The sequence below is a fragment of the Schistocerca piceifrons genome, chromosome 2 (genome assembly GCF_021461385.2).
Source record: "Schistocerca piceifrons isolate TAMUIC-IGC-003096 chromosome 2, iqSchPice1.1, whole genome shotgun sequence".
NCBI lineage: Eukaryota > Metazoa > Arthropoda > Insecta > Orthoptera > Acrididae > Schistocerca > Schistocerca piceifrons.
Window position 1 is genome coordinate 276,017,313 of NC_060139.1, and position 20,194 is coordinate 276,037,506.

Consider the following 20,194-nt stretch of genomic DNA (forward strand, 5'->3'; position numbering starts at 1 on the left):
TCTTTTGTGGACATCAAAAAAATTCATGCACATCAATTAAATGTGATAGATGTAATAAGTCCACTTGTAAACAGCACACTAAGAAGCAAACTGTCTGCGAAACCTGTTATGAAAATGAACATATGTCAGAATAACTGGCTAAATTGTTATTCAAGAAACGAAAAGAGCAAAAGATCTTGTTATTAATGCTGAAGACAGTAAATATGAACTGCTTTCTTCAATAAATATAATAGTTTGTTCAACACAGGCTTCTTTTTATTGACATATGTCCATGTTGTAAATTTTACAACAGACACCTGCTCATGTGGCAACAATAGGTGTGCCTGCCAGAAGGTTAATTTTAACCCTCTTCTGTTATCACATGTTTCCTTGTGTTATGTTGTCTAAGAGTTGCACTACCACTTTCACATAACTGGCTGAAGAGGTGACGGTTGACATCTGTTGGGGTACTCTTGTACAGTGTATGTGGCTAGATACCCCAATAGATGTCAACCATCACCTCTTCAGCCAGTTATATGAAAGTGGTAGTGCAATTATTAGACAACATAACACAAGGAAACATGTGATGACAGAAGAGGGTTAAAATTAACACCTATTGTTGTCACATGAGCAGTGTCTGTTGTAAAATTTACAACATGTACATATGCTTGGACTATCACACACTGACTAACAAGTCATAATTCACTCAAGGAACAAACAAGTACACTGTAAGCGAACATAACAAATTTGTACCTAGGAACTACAAAGGTTTGCAGCAACACTGACGTGCCATAACATCTCTGGCATGCAAAAAACTCTTTGGGCCAAGGCGGCCATTATTTTCTGTTTATGTGATACTTTCGATGTGTAATGACGTATATCTGACATGTGACAATAAATGTGCTCATTGTTTTAACAAGTGGATCAACGCGTTGTTATTTATAATGATAAGGACCCAAACTCCTACATTGGTGACCCTGACGACAGTTTGTTAAGCTCTTCCCGTGTTCTACTCGAGTTCAATAACAATAACAATCGTGTGTGTACGAGTGAACCGCCTGTATCGTCATGTGGCCTACGCAACGAGGTGTACCGCCATATGATTTCTACGGTCAGAATCCGACCATGCCACCCACCTGCACTACGCGTGGACTCTATACATCGAACATTTCGAGGCCCTCCGACCTGCGAGTGGATTGCAGTACCACAACACTTACAGACAACACGTACGTACCACCCGCCATCTTGCCTCATGATCGTTCTTTTGAACATACAGGACAAAGTGTGAAAAGAGATCCGGACTTTCCACCGCTAACGTTGCACGCTCAGGGGTGCACAACCCCCCTCAGAACTTTGCACCAACTTTCGAAGCAGTGCCACTACACGGCTGCTACGTCATCCACGCTGCGAATCAGTTCCACACCAGGCTACACACAGCCTCAATTTTCTGATCGAACTGAACTGTGTATAGTGAATGTGACCTCTCCTAGTACCTCACCCACTTTGCTAGACATCAGACAGCAATAACGACCGATCCGAGGGGTTTAACAGTTTACAGGCCCCTGGGCCTCCACCCCCCCCCCCTCCTCCTGCCCCAGCAGATGCCATGCCATATTGACTGCTCCCACACCTGTGGCTCTTACACACCCAGTGGTCGTAGATTCCAAACCAACTAAGTTACCTAAACTGCCGACTTTTGCAAAAACGCAGCCCAACTCATGGTTCGAGTTAATCGACTCTATATTCACCGCCACAGGCATTGACTCAGAAGAATCACACTTCGTGTGTTTGGTGGGACATTTGCATGACCATTTGGATTTGATTAGTGACATCATGATCAACCCGCTGCCTTCACCGAAATATACGAACGCGAAAAGACTCATTTGTGAAAGACTTTCTCGAGCTCAGGACAAGATTATTCTTCACATCATTCATGAGGAACACCTGCACGACCTCACCCCATTGGGACTATGGTGACGACTCCACGCCCTCGTACCTGTGGATTTGCTACCCGATACAGCATTATGGTTGATGTGGCTCGTCAAAATGTCGGAAGCAATAAACTACAGCTCCTGCCGCTCACCAACAGCACCTTGGATGAGAAGCTTTCAGTCGCGGATCGAGCTTTCAGGTTTATTAACAGGCGAGCGCACAGCATGAAGAGTGGGGGTAGCAATCTCAACAGCATGTCAACCCTTCTTCCCCCTCCAGGATTCGGGCGAGCTCGCTTCCTCAGCGCTCATGCTACGACAGTGGTGATATCTGCCTGCCATCACGGGGAACCAGATACAGCCTCCACGACATAAGCCATGGCTGCTGTGTTGGTTCCACGCCAAATTCGGCGACGCGGCCAGGAAATGTTGCAGCCCTTGCGTGGCGGGAAATGCAGCTCATGAGGCGCCATAGGCACAGCATCTCACGCACAGGAAAAAAGACGCCTTACAGCAGCAACAGCATCTAACACGGTAAGCGCCGACTGTTGTCTATTCGCTCTTAACCTTGTCTCAGGAACTAAATTCCACATTGACAGTGGTGCTGATATGAGTGTAATACCCCCAGCTCTCGTACCTACCACGTTCACTTCTTTGCCCAGACTGTTCTGCGTGGCTAATAACTCTCATATCAAAGTGTTAGGTACAGCGCGCCTTTAACGCTCAAACTGTCAAAAGATTTGAAGTTTTCATGGACTTTTCATATGGCACAGGTGACTTGTCTGGTCTTAGGTATTGACTTTCTGCGACACCACAAATTTTCGCTAGACATTACGCGAAGTACATTAGTCCACCAACCTTCACTATAGACTATTGCCCTCACAGCCACTGTGTCTGTATCACCCATTCAGTCAACAAACATTGACATTTCACTATTGCAGATTGAATGTGCTCTTCTTGCGGGCAAGTTAACTAGTAAACGTTGCAACATGCTACTACAATGGCAAGAAATCAGTGAACTCAAGCAAACGCAGGCCAAGCTCACCTCCCTTATCGAACGTACAGAACAGACATTACAGAGCATGAAATCCGAACTGGCCTCACTTCGAGGTATTCGCTCTTCGCACAAACCAGCATGCACTCAAACCATTGACTCATTGCACGAGTGTTCGAATGCCGCAACCCGCGCACGTTGCATGTTATCAATCACGAGCGACGCATGTCACAAACTCAATATGACTGAGGGCCCTCCGGTCAGACAGCGACCACAACGCCTGAATCCACACAAACTCAAAGCGGCGAAAGCAATCATCTTGGACCTATTGAAAGCAAGCATTGTACGCCCACCCTCCAGTGACTGGTCGATGACATTGTGATTCTGTCAGAGACAGCAAAGGACTTGGAAGAGCAGTTGAACGAAATGGACAGTGTCTTGAAAGGAGGGTATCATATGAACATCAACAAAAGCAAAACAAAGATAATGGAATGTAGTTCGAATTAAGTCAGGTGATGCTGAGGGAATTAGATTAGGAAATGAGACACTTAAAGTAGTAAAGGAGTTTTGCTATTTGGGGAGCAAAATAACTGATGATGGTCGAAGTAGAGAGGATATAAAATGTAGACTGGCAATAGCAAGGAAAGCGTTTCTGAAGAAGAAAAATTTGTTAACATCGAGTATAGATTTAAATGTCAGGAAGTCGTTTCTGAAAGTATTTGTATGGAGTGTAGCCATGTATGAAAGTGAAACATGGGCGATAAATAGTTTGGACAAGAGGAGAATAGAAGCTTTTGAAATGTGGTGCTACAGAAGAATGCTGAAGATTGGTGGGTAGATCACATAACTAATGAGGAGGTATGAATAGAATTGGGGAGAAGAGGAGCTTATGGCACAACTTGATTAGAAGAAGGGATCGGTTGGTAGGACATGTTCTGAGACATCGAGGGATCACCAATTTAGTATTGGAGGGCAGTGTGGAGGGTAAAAATCGTAGAGGGAGACCAAGAGATGAATACACTAAGCAGATTCCAAAGGATGTTGGATGCAGTAAGTACTGGGAGATGAAGAAGCTTGCACAGGATAGAGTAGCATGGAGAGCTGCATCAAACCAGTCTCAGAACTGAAGACCACAACAACACAACAGACTGTGACAAAGCATATCACCAAATACCAATGTATGAACAAGATATCCCTAAAACCGCCATCACCACACCCTTCGGCCTCTTCGAATACGTTTACATCCCTTACGGATTGAAAAACTTTGCCCAAACCTGGCAGAGGTTCGTAGATACAGTGTTACGACCCCTACCATTCTGCTACGCGTACCTGGATGACATTTTGATCTTTTCTTCCTCTCCGGAGGAACACGAGCTTCACATCCGGATGCTGTTTGACACATTACAATCCCACGGTGTGATTGTCAACAAAGACAAATGCAAACTGAGACAGGATTCTGTTGGTTTTCTGGGACACACAGTTTCAGCCGATGGTATCCGGCCCACGCAAGAGAAAATAGACATTATCAAACAGCTGCCAATACCAGAAACATACCATGAACTCCACCGGTTCTTAGAAATGATCAGTTTTTTCCACCGCCACATTCCAAGAGCCGCCGGATTACAGGTCCCCCTCACAGACGCACTGTGCGGGCAACAAGCATCAAGCAACAGGCACTTGCCGTGGACAGAGGTCATGCATGTGTCTTTCAAAAAACTCAAAACCGCACTCACGGAAGCCATCACGCTTGCCCATCTACACCCGGATGCAATACTTTTACTCACCATGGACACTAGCGAAATATCTTTCTCTCTCTCAGTGCAAAATGTCCGCTTTCGACAGAGAGCTCTTAGCGTCTACGAAGCCATTAGATATTTCCGCAAAGATGTCGAGGGATGCTCCCTCACGATCTTAAGAGACCACAAACCTCTCACCCAAGCACTCAAATTCTACAGCCGACCCACCTCCTAGGAGGTTCCGTTATTTCGACCTCATTTCACAATACACAAGTAATGTACAATACGTTCGGGGATCTGACAACATAGCCCCTGATTATTTCTCCCGGATCTCGGGCATATCTTGCTCGAACGCAAACAAATGATGACTCCTTGATGAGCCTATTATCTGACAATAATCACTCTCTGCGCCTGGCGCGCAAGACGATCCCTGGCACATGCTTGGAGCTATGGTGTGACAGTTCCACTGGCATGCCACGTCCCCTCCTCTTTGTGTCACTCGGTGTTTGACGCACTCCACAGTCTTGCCCACCCGAGCATTCGCACAACTAAGCACATCATCGCTGAGCGTTTCGTATGGCCTTCACTTTGCAAAGACCGTCGCAACTGGTGTCGCACTTTTATTTCGTGCCAGCGGTCCAAAGTCGGACACAGCTCCACGCCCTCCTCAGGCGTCTTCCACTCTCCTTCTGGCAGACTCCACTACATTGTCGGCCCCCTTCCCCAGGTGGATGGTTACCAATACTTCAGAACAACTAGATGGGTCAGGGCAACCCCTCTAGCCGATATTTTGGCCGAAACAGTCGCCAACGCTGTCCTCTCCACACGGGTCGCACATTTCGGCTGCCCCGAAACCATTACTACAGACCAAGGCCGTCAGTTTGAGGCTGTCCTCTTCACAAAAATGTGTGAGCTCTTTGGCATCAGCCGCATTCACACAACAGCCTACCACCCCCAATCAAATGGCTTAGTGGAACGATGGAACTGCACATTAAAGACAGTGCTAATGTGCCCCAGGGAACGGTGGTTACACACCCTCCCGTGGGTACTGCTAGGCCTCCGTTCTGTATATAAAGTTGACCTGCAGTGCTTGGTGGCCGAACTGCTCTATGGCGAGCCATTGACCCTACCAGCTGAGCTTGTCGAGCCTTCACCGCTCCAAGATACCATCAAATACCCCGTGCTAATCGAGAACATACGACAGACAATACGGTTGCAGAGAGCACCCGCTCCAAAAGTACACACTCCGCCTAAAACATTCGTGCACCAGTGGTTAGCCACGTGTGAAGCTGTGATGCTTAGGGATGACAGCATGGGTCACTGCAGACGACAACACCTCCAGTGATCCGACACCACCAACCACGACGGACGACGACCTCCACACTGCCGCCCCCTCAAGGGACGACACGCTGGTCACGTCCCCTTCCCCAACGCCAGGAACCTCACTGGGCAGAGTCCGGGTCCACACCTTTCACCCTACCCTCTCCTCCTACGCCCATCACACACTTCTCACCCGACATTCAACAACCCACTACCATCTCCATCGACGTCTCACTTTTTACCATTTGACATCTGTATAACTACCACAAATGATTCTCTCTTAGTCATCCCCCACTCCGCTGACGACACCTTCCAACTTTCCGTTCTCCACTCCTCACCGATCCCCAAGATCCCCAATTCCTTAGATCCTTCCCTCATTCAATCTTTCATTGACGCCACGGGGACACTGTAACTGTTGTACCTTGTGTCTCCATCTATTCCCCCACCCCCTCTGTCACCTCACGAACCGGTCGCCGCATACTCCCACTGGTGTGGCACCGTGATTACATTTTTCCATCCAAAAGGGCTCAAACCCTGGCCCCGCCCCGCCGAGTTCCCCCTCCGGACGAGGACGGCGCGACACCTGCACCCTCTCCCCACAACAACCAGAGCCTCGTGCTCCGCACTGTGGGGGGGCTCTGTGGCAACACTGATGTGCCATAACATCTCTGGCACGCAAAAAACTCATTGGACCTAGGCGGCCATTATGTTCTGTCTATGGGGTACTTTCAATGTGTAATGACGTATATCTGAAGTGTGACAATAAATGTGCTCATTGTTTTAACAAGTGGATCAACGGGTTGTTATTTATAATGGTAAGGACCCAAACTCCCACAGGTTGAATGGTACAAACAAGTGTTGGCATGGAAACTTTTTAAAACACAATCTCTCATAAATGGCTTGCACTAGAATCCAAAAACAAAAACCACTGACATTCTAATTTACCCTACTTTTAGTCGGTTGATTTCAATAAGCATTGCTACACTAACACATAGTTTAAGCCAGGAATCATGGGAATCAGTTATAACTACCATTGGGGTCAACAATAAATGGAACTTGTCCACAGAAATTCTGACTGAGCACTTAAATAGAGCAATGCCAACAAAAAAAGTGAGTATCCAGAAAAATCAACCTTCAAAATCAAAGAAATCCTGGACCATTACAACAATGCTGACATATTAACTGGATTCCAGCATGGTTCAGAAGAGGTCGAAGTACCATGTCAGCAGCAGTAAAACTTGTCCATCATGTAATTGAAAAAATAAATGAAAAATCCCAAGCAGCAGGAGTAATCCTGGACCTCTCAAGGGCTTCTGATAGAGTACATCATGACATGCTCTTATCAAAAACTGAGAAGAGTGGTGTCACTGGAAAACTCACACAATTGCTAGAAACATACTTAAAAGGTATACAGCAGTGCATGGAGATGATATACTCTAATGGAGAAATACTGGAGAGGGGAAGGTTAACTATAAGAGATATAAATTTTGGTGTTCCTCAGGGCTCCATTTCAGGTCCAGTCCTATTCATATGCTATGTAAGTGATTTCCCAAGTTCTCTTGACGATAAGAAATTGATCACTATGTATGCAGACAACACATCTGGTGTCTGCTATGCAGACAGTGAGGCCCACCTAGTTAAAGAGATACATAACTTTACTGAAAAGGCAAGAGCTCACATTGAAAGAGAAAACCTAAAAGTAAACTCATAAAAACCAATATTATTCATTTTAAACCAAGTGGTCCAAACAGGCAAAATACTGTGGCTGATCAGACTCTATTAAAAACCTGTATAGATTGTAAATTCTTAGGCTTATGCATACATGATCAACTTTCATGGAAGCAGCAAGCCAATTATGTTTGGAAAAAAAAAACAGTCCATATGTATTAAGAAGATTATCACCATATTCTGAGACCCCTACAGACTGTATTAGTGTTCCCTTTCTTGCTTAATAACAATGAAAACAATCAATTACTTATAAAAATATTTAATTGGATACTCATCAAGTAGCAGCAGAACACACACATAAAAGACTGTTGCGATTGGCAAGCTTTTGGAGCCAGTGGCTCCTTCTTCAGGCAGAAGGGTGGAATGGGAAGGAACAAGGCTGAAGGAAAAGGACTGGAGAGGTCTAGGAAAAGGGGTACATTTTGGGAAAGCCACCCAGAACTGCGGGTCAGGGGAGACTTACCGTAGGGATGAGAAGGAAAGACTGATTGTTGGGAACTGCATTGGTCGAGATTTGAAAACCTGAGAGCTTAAAGGTGGAAGACAGGGTAATATGGAAGACAGAGATTACTACTAAAACATCATGCATGAGTTAATAAGAGTGAAAAGCTAAGTGCATTGTACTGAACAGAGGTGGGAGGGGGGTGATGAAAAATACATGGGAAAGACAATGAGAGATGTAGAAAACTGAAATAGAGTGAAGCAGTTTTGTCCATTGCATCTGTACGGACAAGCAGCCACTCAAAATACACTACGGGTCTCACTGAGGCCTTCACAGACCGTAATTGCCCTCCCAACCTTGTACAGAAACTGATCTCCCATGCCTTGTCTCTCTAGTCACCCACCATCTATATAAGTCCCATTGTCCAGCCACAGAGGGGAATTTCTCTCATGACTCATTACCATCCAGGACTGAAGCACATGAATCACATTGTCTGCCAGGGTTTTGACTTATCTCTTGACATGCCTTGAAATGATGTGAAACCAGTCATGTGTGCTGAAACCACTGTGCTTCATTCCATTCTATGTGTGCATAACAGCTCACAAACTGTCTGTCCACAGGAATGTCCACCAACAAACTGTGGCCAAGAAATAGCTGGACCAGCTAGTTGCTGGGCATGCTGACCAATACAACTTTCTTCATTTCAATGACTGCTTCACAGCCTGTGCAATATGGGTCCTTCCTACAAACATCAGATTCTCTGACATGTGCAGGTGGGAACTCTCCATGGAACATATCCTACGTTCCTGTAACCCTCCTGGCGTCAGCCTTCCTTAGTCACCCTGTCCTTCACCTACCTATACCGTTCCCTTTTGCCACTCCACAGCCTTCTATTCCACAAACACACCCACAGTCTTTTTAATTTTCTCCTTTTATGCCCCCCTCACCCCCCCCCCTTTCCCCACAATCTCCTAACCTCTCTACTGCACCTAGCTGCCCTACCCTCTCTCCACCTCATCCCTGCATACACCACATTATCATATCACACACATACATGCTGTCCCTCCCATTCCCCCTCCCCGCCCCAGCATTCTTACCCACAACCACCCAGATTGCTTCTATCATCATGTGCCACAGCTCAAAGTCTGCCCTCAGCAGCCAGAGACTGTGGTCATGTGTGTGTGTGTGTGTGTGTGTGTGTGCGTGTGTGTGTGAGCTGGGTTGGCATGTGTGTGTGTGTGTGTGTGTGTGTGTGTGTGTGTGTGTGTGAGCTGGGTTGGCATGTGTGTGTGTGTGTGTGTGTGTGTGTGTGTGTGTTTAGGGGGTGGCCGTCTGGCAAAAAGCTTGCGTGTTTACTACTGTTTTTGTTGTGCCTGCCTGTGACTCAACATCTCTGCTACATGGTGAGTCCTTTTCATAACATTGTCATAATTCCATCCTGGACTTTCCACTGTTTGACTCTGCACATGGGCAATTGTTAAGTACACAAAATATAATTCAGTAAAATAAGTTCGAGTGTGTCAGTATACAGTCGGACATATCGGGGATATCAGACTTACATGGGACATATACGCAGGCTGTCCCATGAGGAATCTGGGACACAGAATGGTCATTTGCAGCAGATGCGTTCATATGAACAAATGCTGTCTTTTGAATGTTTTTCTCACTTCTATTATTTACTGATCAAGACACATTCACATGGCTTGCAATCAGTAATATAGCCTATGTAACAACGATCATCAAACCGCATGGTGCACTGGAAACAAATTTACAAGTTTCTCTTTCACTGTGTGGTGCTGCATGACTGTTGACACCCTCATAGACCATGTGATTTTGGAGGAACAAATGACAAGTGAGAAGTATTTGCGCTGATTTGGAAAATGTATTGATTTGGTTACAAGGGAACATTTTGTTGGTGGCACAAGATTGCAATGAACATTCTCTATTTATTTCTTTATTTATTTACACATCAAGTTCCCTAGTACCAAACTGAGGAGCAAATCTCCAAGGTCATGGAATGTGTCAGTACATGAAATTACAGCATAAAAGTAATAACAGATAAAAAAATGTTTATGAATCCAAAAAAGTCGATCCATAAGTTTGAGTAAGTGCAATCAACAATACAACAAGAATCAGCTTAATTTTTCAAGGAACTTCTCAACAGAATAGAAGGAGTGACCCATGAGGGAACTCTCCAGTTTCGATTTGAAAGCGCGTGGATTACTGCTAAGATTTTTGAATTCGAGTGGTAGCTTATTGAAAAACAAAGATGATGGGACTTACCAAACGAAAGCACTGGTAGGTCAATAGACACACAAACAAACACAAACATACACACAAAATTCAAGCTTTCGCAACCAACGGTTGCTTCATCAGGAAAGAGGGAAGGAGAGGCAAAGACCAAAGGATGTAGGTTTTAAGGGAGAGGGTAAGGAGTCATCCCAATCCCGGGAGCGGAAAGACTTACCTTAGGGGGAAAAAAGGACAGGTATACACTCGCACACACACCCATATCCAACCGCACATACACAGACACAAGCAGGCATTTGTAAAGGCAAAGAGTTTGGGCAGAGATGTCAGTCGAGGCAGAAGTACAGATGCAAAGATGTTGTTGAAAGACAGATGAGGTATGAGTGGTGACAACTTGAAACTAGCGGAGTTTGAGGCCTGGCGGATAATGAGAAGAGAGGATATACTGAAGGGCAAGTTCCCATCTCCGGAGTTCTGACAGGTTGGTGTTAGTGGGGAGTATCCAGATAACCCGGACGGTGTAACACTGTGCCAAGATGTGCTGGCCATGCACCAAAGCATAGTAGATTACGATAAAAAGGAGAAGGTGAATAAAAAGTGAAACTAGTGGCAAAAACAGAGAGACAGACGACAGAAAAGATTTCTAAATGCAACAGTGACAATAACAAACGTAATTGTTGGGTGCATGCCTTGGTGCATGGCCAGCACATCTTGGCACAGTGTTACACCGTCCGGGTTATCTGGATACTTCCCACTAACACCAACCTGTCAGAACTCCGGAGATGGGAACTTGCCCTTCAGTATATCCTCTCTTCTCATTATCTGCCAGGCCTCAACCTCCGCTAATTTCAAGTTGCCGCTGCTCATACCTCACCTGTCTTTCAACAACATCTTTGCATCTGAACTTCTCCTTGACTGACATCTCTGCCCAAACTCTTTGCCTTTACAAATGTCTGCTTGTGTCTGTGTGTGTGGGGTTGGATATGGGTGTGTGTGCAAGTGTATACCTGTCCTTTTTCCCCCCTAAGGTAAGTCTTTCTGCTCCCGGGATTGGAATGACTCCTTACCCTCTCCCTTAAAACCCACATCCTTTCGTCTTTCCCTCTCCTTCCCTCTGTCCTTTTTCCCCCCTAAGGTAAGTCTTTCTGCTCCCGGGATTGGAATGACTCCTTACCCTCTCCCTTAAAACCCACATCCTTTCGTCTTTCCCTCTCCTTCCCTCTTTCCTGATGAAGCAACCGTTGGTTGCGAAAGCTTGAATTTTGTGTGTATGTTTGTGTTTGTTTGTGTGTCTATCGACCTGCCAGCGCTTTCATTTGGTAAGTCACATCATCTTTGGCGAAGAGTTCTCGGGCTTCCAGCCGGGTGGCGGTGTCTTCAAACAGCGACGTTTCGACGAGTGACATACTCATCATCTTCTGGCGAAGTGCCGAGACTTTGCGGATGCCGGTCCCTTTATACCTGCGGTGTGCCCCCCACCACCTGGCCGCGGGAGGCTGGGTCCAGAGGAGCCGGCGGGCGAGGTGGAGGGGGAAGCGGGTGCGCCGTTCGTGTCTCCGTCAGAGCATTCTGATTGCGTCTCGTGAGCTGGACGGTTCTTGTTGCGTTCCTGGCGTATTGCGGCTAATGCTGGATTCCAGGCCGCGCTCAGTTGATAGCCTTCGTCCCTGTTCACAAGATTCTCGTGGACCCGTATTTCAATTGATTCTTTAATGACGCTATCCCAATAGCTCCCGGCTCGGCATAGCACCCTGGTGTTTTCGAAGTCAAAGGTGTGGTTTTCTTTGATGCTATGTTCAGCTATAGCAGATTTCTCTATCTGTCCAAGTCGAACATGCCTGATGTGTTCCTCGCACCTTTTTGAGATGCAGCGCTGCGTTTGACCAATGTACTGCACACCACATTCGCAGGCAATGTTGTATATACCAGGTGTGTTTAGTTTGAGTGGGTCTTTAGCTTAGCCCAGCAGCTCTTTCGTCTTCGGCGGTGGTCGGAAGACGGTATTTATGTTAGATTTTCTTAATAGCCTCCCGATTTTGGCTGATGTGGGCCCCAAATATGGAAGAAAGGCGAGTCTCTTGTTAACTTCCTCTTCCTCTTCCTGAACTTTGTCAGCCTGTCTCCTCTTGAAGGCCCTGCCAATCTGTGTTTCACTGTACCCGTTTTTCCGAAAAACCTCTCTTAGGTGGTGTAATTCGTCTGAGAGGCTTTCTTTGTCACAAATGACGTGCGCCCTATGCACCAAGGTGGTCAGTACTGACTGGCGTTGCGCCGGATGGTGGCAGCTGGTTGCATGGAGGTACAGGTCTGTGTGTGTCTTTTTTCTATATACTGAATGGCCCAGCGTGCCATCCGCTTTCTTCCTGATCAGTATGTCCAGGAATGGAATACAGCCATTCTCTTCTACTTCCATCGTGAAGGTTATATTCTCATGTATGCCATTTAGGTGGTCCATAAACTCCTCCAGTGCCTGCCTGCCATGCTGCCAAATCACGAAAGTGTCGTCCACATAGCGGAAGAAGTGCCTGGGTTTACGGTGAGCAGTTTGTAGTGCCACTTCCTCAAAGTGTTCCATGTAAAGATTCGTGATCCCTGGAGCAAGGGGAGATCCCATGGCCACTCCATCCACTTGTTCATAATGCTCTCCATTGCACTTGAAGTAGGTGGTCGTAAGTGCATATTCAAAGAGCTTCACTGTTTCAGGCTCGAAGTGCCGATTAAGGAGCGCCAAGGCGTCTTGTAGCGGTACTTTTGTGAACAAGGAGGTGACGTCGAAGCTCACGAGTAGGTCATCACTCTGTATTCGGATGTCCTTCAGTATTCTAACGAAATCCGCGGAGTTTTTCACGTGATGACTGCAGTGTCCCACCAGTGGTTTCAATAGTGTCGCCAGGTATTTGGCCAGTCCATAACTGTGCGAGTTGATAGTGTCCAGAATCGGCCGTAGAGGCACCCCATCTTTGTGAATCTTGGGCAACCCATACAGGCGCGGTGTCGTTGGCGCTCTGGGATACAGCCGTTTCTGCACTGCCTCTGGTAGATCTGAGTCCTTCAGTAGCGCCAGGTTTTTCCTGGTCATCGTCGATGTAGGGTCCTTGTTGAGCTTCCTGTAGGCTGGGTCTTGCAGCAGAGAGCAGATTTTCTGTTGGTAGTCGACTGTGCGAATCAGCACCGTCGCATTTCCCTTGTCTGCTGGGAGGACCATGATGTCAGCATCATCCCTCAGTGCGCGGATAGCCTCTCGCTCCTGCGCAGTAATGTTAGCTTTAGGGAGTCGTGACTTGTCGATGATCCTGCAGGTCTCCCTTCGGATCTGCTCAGCTTCCTCCTTGGGTAGGCCCCGGATTGCTTCCTCTACGCTGCTGATGATGTCCCGTTTCGGTATGGTCCTTGGTACAGGTGCAAAGTTCAACCCTTTCGTGAGGACAGAAGTTGTGGCTGCATCTAGCACCTTATCTGTCAAATTTACAATAGCTCTGGTGCTATTTGTCACCTTCTGGGTCGACTGAGCTCCAGAGAGTCTGCCGAATTTGTTGATCTGTTTTGCGGCAACATGTCGTTTCTGCACCTCACTGTCGGCGTGAGAGCTGCAGTCAACCCACTCCCAAGTGTGTGCCGGTAATGCTTCTGCCATTTTCAGGTGACATGCGATCAGGATGCGTGCATTCTTGTCCAGTTCTTGCCGTGTGTAGTGAATGCGTTCCCTGACAATGCCCATCCCTGCTCGCCGTAAAATACGTTCGGTTTTCTTCGTTTTCACAGGATGTCTTAATTCCGCAAATCGTGGCAAGATGTTCTTGTCTCGGCAACGTTGGAGGAAAGCCAGTGAGCTGAGCAATTTGGCTCTCCTGTTGCGTTCTTTCTGCAGCAGCTTGAAGCTACAGAGCATCTCCTCCCCGTAGAGGTGTCGTAAATGTGAGTGTATGCTTTCCCGGCGTATACAGCTAGCGAAGAGTTCTCGGGCTTCCAGCCGGGTGGCGGTGTCTTCAAACAGCGACGTTTCGACGAGTGACATACTCATCATCTTCTGGCGAAGTGCCGAGACTTTGCGGATGCCGGTCCCTTTATACCTGCGGTGTGCCCCCCACCACCTGGCTGCGGGAGGCTGGGTCCAGAGGAGCCGGCGGGCGAGGTGGAGGGGGAAACGGGAGCAGGGCCTTCAAGAGGAGACAGGCTGACAAAGTTCAGGAAGAGGAAGAGGAAGTTAACAAGAGACTCGCCTTTCTTCCATATTTGGGGCCCACATCAGCCAAAATCGGGAGGCTATTAAGAAAATCTAACATAAATACCGTCTTCCGACTACCGCCGAAGACGAAAGAGCTGCTGGGCTCAGCTAAAGACCCACTCAAACTAAACACACCTGGTATATACAACATTGCCTGCGAATGTGGTGTGCAGTACATTGGTCAAACGCAGCGCTGCATCTCAAAAAGGTGCGAGGAACACATCAGGCATGTTCGACTTGGACAGATAGAGAAATCTGCTATAGCTGAACATAGCATCAAAGAAAACCACACCTTTGACTTCGAAAACACCAGGGTGCTATGCCGAGCCGGGAGCTATTGGGATAGCGTCATTAAAGAATCAATTGAAATACGGGTCCACGAGAACCTTGTGAACAGGGACGAAGGCTATCAACTGAGCGCGGCCTGGAATCCAGCATTAGCCGCAATACGCCAGGAATGCAACAAGAACCGTCCAGCTCACGAGACGCAATCAGAATGTTCTGACGGAGACACGAACGGCGCACCCGCTTCCCCCTCCACCTCGCCCGCCGGCTCCTCTGGACCCAGCCTCCCGCGGCCAGGTGGTGGGGGGCACACCGCAGGTATAAAGGGACCGGCATCCGCAAAGTCGCGGCACTTCGCCAGAAGATGATGAGTATGTCACTCGTCGAAACGTCGCTGTTTGAAGACACCGCCACCCGGCTGGAAGACCGAGAACTCTTCGCCAGCTGTATACGCCGGGAAAACATACACTCACACATCATCTTTGTTTTTAGATATATTTTTCCCACGTGGAATGTTTCCCTCTAACCAATCTCAAAATATCCAGACTCATGAACAGGGATTGACAAGAGTTTCATGAACTTACACCACTTATTGCCCAAACCGCCCATTTGAACCAAAAACATCCTTTTAGAATGGGAAGAGTTACCCCAAAATATAATACCATACAATACAAGCTAATGAAAATAAGCAAAGTAGACTAATTTTCATGTTGAATGATCACTCACTTCAGATACCTTTCGAACAGTAAAAATGGCATAATTAAGTCTCTGAACAAGATCCTGTATGTAGGCTTTCAATGACAGTTTGCTATCTATCTGAACACCTAGGAATCTGAACTGTTCAGTTTCACTAATTATATGCCCATTCTGTGAAATTAAAACTTCAGGTTTTGTTGAATTGTGTGTCAGAAACTTTAAAAACAGAGTCTTACTGTGATTTAGTGTTAGTTTATTCTCTACAAGCCATGAACTTAGGTCATGAGCAGCACTTTTTTAAACCAAGCCAATGTTGCACACAACATCCATTACTACCAAGCTAGTGCCATCAGCAAACAGAAATATTTTAGTTACCCATAATACTAGAGGGCATATCCTTTGTATAAATAAGGAAGAGGAGTGGCCCCAACACTGATCCCTGGGGCACCCCCACTTGACCATACCCCATTTAGACTCCACTCCACAGCCATTCTCAGCATTGTGAATAATGACCTTTTGCTGTCTGTTGCTAAAGTAAGAGGTGAACCAATCGTGAGCTACTCTCCGTATTCCGTAATGGTCCAACTTCTGGAGCAGTATTTTATGATCAACACAATTAAACACCTTAGTTAAATCAAAAAATATGCCTAGTGTTTGAAACCTTTTCTTTAACCCATCTTAGATGACTTCTAAAGCCGAACTGTACATTTGATAGCAAATCGTGCAGTATAAAATGATCAATTATCCTTACGTACGCCGCCTTTCAAATAACTTTAGCAAACAATGATAGCATAGAAATAGGTCTAAAATCGTCTACATTATTCCCTTCTCCATTTTTATAAAGCGGCTTTACTACTGAGTACTTTAATCATTCAGGAAATTGACCATGCCTAAAGGAAAATTTACAAATATGGCTAAATACAGGGCTAAATGTGCAGCATATTCTGCTATGCCCTCCATCATATCCATGAGAATCCTTAGTCTTCAGTGATTTAATTATTGAGTCAATCTCCCCCTTGTTTGTATCACAGAGGAGTATTTCAGAGGTCAATCTCGGAAAGGCATTTGGCAAGGAAGTTATATGATTCCCTGTAGAAACTAATTATTTATTTAATTCACCAACAATGCTCAGAAAATTATTGTTAAATACTGTACATATATCTGATTTATCAGTTACAGAAATATTTTTACTATGAACTGACTTTATATCTAGTAATGAAGAATAAATAAAAATAATATCTATAGCTGTGCTACTGTTCCCCTGCACCCTACTTTACAAAAACACAGTCTGCCTCCGATCATGCACAATCATATACAAAATTTATATTGAAGCCACCACATATAACTAATTTCCAGTACTTCCTACAAAGTGAATAAAGAACCATCTCTAGCTTGAGCAAAAATTCTCTGAAGTCAGAGTTAGAGGACCTGTAAACAAGAACAATTAGAAGTTTAGTTTCACTAAATTGAACTGACTCTGCACATCAGTCAAATACCTGTTCAGTGCAGTGCCGTGATATGTCTATGGACGCAAATGTAATACTGTTTTTTACGTACATAGCCACTTCCCCACCATGCAGGGAAATCCTTGAAAAACAGCCAGCTAATCTGTATCCTGCCATATTCTAACATGTATTTCGTTCTCCTTGAAGTACATAAGTGCACTGAGGTTGATGCTTGTTTGCCATTTACAAATTTTACTGGATCTGAGCACTATGGGACTTAACATCTGTGTTCATCAGTCCCCTAGAACTTAGAACTACTTAAACCTAACTAACCTAAGGACATCACATACATCCATACCCGAGGCAGGATTCGAACCTGTGACCGCAGCGGTCACACGGTTCCAGACTGAAGTGCACAGAACCGCACAGCCACACCGGCCGGCTACAAATTTTACTGTGAGCAGTTTAAAATGGAATGCAAACTGTTGTAAATTTAATGTGGACTGCTGAATATGTTTCTTCCCAATCCTCAGTAAACTGAAATATAACTACACAATTAATAACCTTGCGTTTGATGGCAATATGAGAGCTGTTACATAAAAACAAGATAGGACAGTATAGAAACTGCTATTGGGTTTAATGAGTGGATCAGCTGATTCAGGGGTGTGAGACCTACAAAAACTAATCCAAATTAACAGATAGCAGGGGAAGTACAGTGTCTTGCGAGATGAGTCATAAATATACGAAATTACTCTTGCACCTAACTCAAACCTAATGTGTACCTTACAGTTGTTAAAACATGAGCGCAGTTGTTACAATATCTACATTAAAAATGAAGACCAGCAACATTTTTGCTTTGCGCCTCGTATTGAAAAGAAGATTAACATCTGCATCACCCATACAAACTGCAAGTAATTTTCATGCAGCAGGTTCACAACAGCCTTCAGGGCATTAATTAGAACCAGGCACAAACACAGTGGGCAGAAGCCTAAGTCACACAAACCTGGCTATCGAAACAGCGTGGTTGGCCACTAGGTGGGGTATCTCTGCCAGCAGCTTAGGGTCCTTCCTCAGCTCCTCAATCCATCCCTGTGAGCACACCACTTGATGAGCGTGCCTCGCAAAGTAATCGATGGCTGCACTATGGAGCAGCGGACATGAGTGCCGCCGGGCGAGCACGCAGTACAGTGGCGTGTTCTCCACACGTAAGTTCTCAATCAGATGTTGCTCGCACTTCTCCTTCAGCACTGGCAGCTCGAATCTGTCCGCAAGTGCCAGCAGCTGGGGTGCTACACTCTGCAGCTGTGGCACCTCATCCGTGTACATGAAGGTCAGTAGTTGCCGCACCACATCCACAGGCATGTCGCGGATCGAGACCATCTGCTTCATCCGGCGGAGTAACGCACTGAACACTGGGCTGCGAGCCACCAGTATCGAGCTGTGGGCAGCCAGGTGGCCATCCGCAGCCACCACCAAGACGTCAGCACCCAGTCCCGACTCCAACAAAGATCTCAGGTTGTTTGGTAGGCTTCCCTGTGGCTGTTGCATATTAAGCAAGGCTGCTGACCTGAAATTGCCAAAACACAACTTTAAAATTCTTTACTAGTTACTCTTAAAGCTCAGTGTCATGTATTAATCTTCTGCTACAACAGAGTATGACATGTAAAAACAGCATAAATTATTTTGAGGAGAATATAAAGTTCACAGAATTTCTCACTTCAAGATCCCAAACAATTTTTTTTTTTTTTTTAACGTGTTGTGTCTTCAGGTTTTCAGTCAAGTTGCTGATACAATTTTTGTACCCAATTGGCTTCTTCAAGTGTTGTGACCTGTGTTGTTATGCATACTCACTGCTTAGACCCAAATTAGTTTGAAGTATTATTGGTGTCTCACTGCTATTTCAATCAGAGTTCAAAGATCTGTAAAATGCCAAGGGAATGTGCATTTCACAGAATAACAATGATGACTCCAACATACAAATGAGCATCAAAGAGAGCAAGGGCCAGTATGAGTTGCACTCAGTTATAGATGGCAGCTGAAAGCACTATTAATCAAGCACACCAAGAAAACCTGAAAATTCAAGTTTCTTTTCTTTGCAAATCATGACTTGTGTAGTTGCTGAATGTACGCTTGTGTGAAGAGTGAACGGAGAAAGAGGTGTATTGTTTATATCATCAGTAAATAAAAAAAAACTGGAAGGTCCTTGTTCTTCATCTTTTACTTTCATCACCCACTGTACAGCTTAATGTCAAAACAAGCATGTGAATGGTCAGCATGTTCCCTTTTTCAACATACCAAGTATTATGTATGTAAACTGATTTACACTATACAACACTGCAACAGATTATGAGTCACAACCCCTAGAACATGCAAATAGCTAATGAACTCCACAAATCATTCATTCAGGAATCAATAACACCTTTTTTCCATAGATGCTATACAAGACACAGAGAAAATAATAAAGCAGTTCAATAAAATGAACCATTCCTGATACTCATTAATCATTTTTGTCAGTGATAAACAGCAGCCAAAAATGCAAATACATATACTGACCATTACTATGTCATAAAATGTGTGACAAATCAGTGCATAGTATGACATAATCTAAAAAATATTGGAAGAGTAATTCACATTGGTGAATCACACTTTGCTTCTAGCTGTTATTAACAGTCACATTAATGTCCGTCTGCTGAATGAAATCTTCACTGTGTACTATACTGGAACTATCCGACGCACAAAAACTGTGAGCTGGCCTATGACTGAAAACTGGTCGTCTGTCTTTTGTGGGGACCATTCTTGCTAACTGAACCATTCACGATGGACCCAAGATGAGAGGATCAGTGTTGAACCTCTGTCTGCTACCCGCAACAGACAAACCCAAGTCATCAGAAACAGAGTACTTCAACAGCCTCTAAGCAGTGCCACTTGATGAGCTTAGAAGGCATCCAACACAGTTGTCTTAGGTGTGTCACTTGGGCTTGCCCATTGGTTGGGAGGGGGGTTGGGTTTAAATAACTGGTTGTTTACATGTGCTTCTGTCTGATCTCTTCTAGTACTGAGAGCTAGATATACTTACTGTCTAGGCTGTTTGGATTTCTCTTTGAATTTTCTATGTTTTGGTGTTGAAAACTTCATGCAGTGGGCTTGGTTTCATATGGTATGC

At 45.4% G+C, this 20,194-nt stretch overlaps 1 protein-coding gene across 2 annotated transcripts in view; it reads right to left on the reverse strand.

Annotated features, from left to right (window-relative positions):
- LOC124776901 (speckle-type POZ protein B-like) overlaps nucleotides 1–20,194 on the reverse strand; it is an 81,084-nt gene that overhangs the window by 49,879 nt on the left and 11,011 nt on the right. For both annotated transcript variants that reach the window (XR_007015664.1, XM_047252101.1), the window contains exon 2: nucleotides 18,035–18,598. Coding sequence is in view for 1 of the 2 variants with exons in the window: in XM_047252101.1 (XP_047108057.1) it covers nucleotides 18,035–18,579 (545 nt within the window). In the remaining variant the exon portion in view is untranslated. The remainder of the gene's footprint in view (nucleotides 1–18,034; nucleotides 18,599–20,194) is intronic.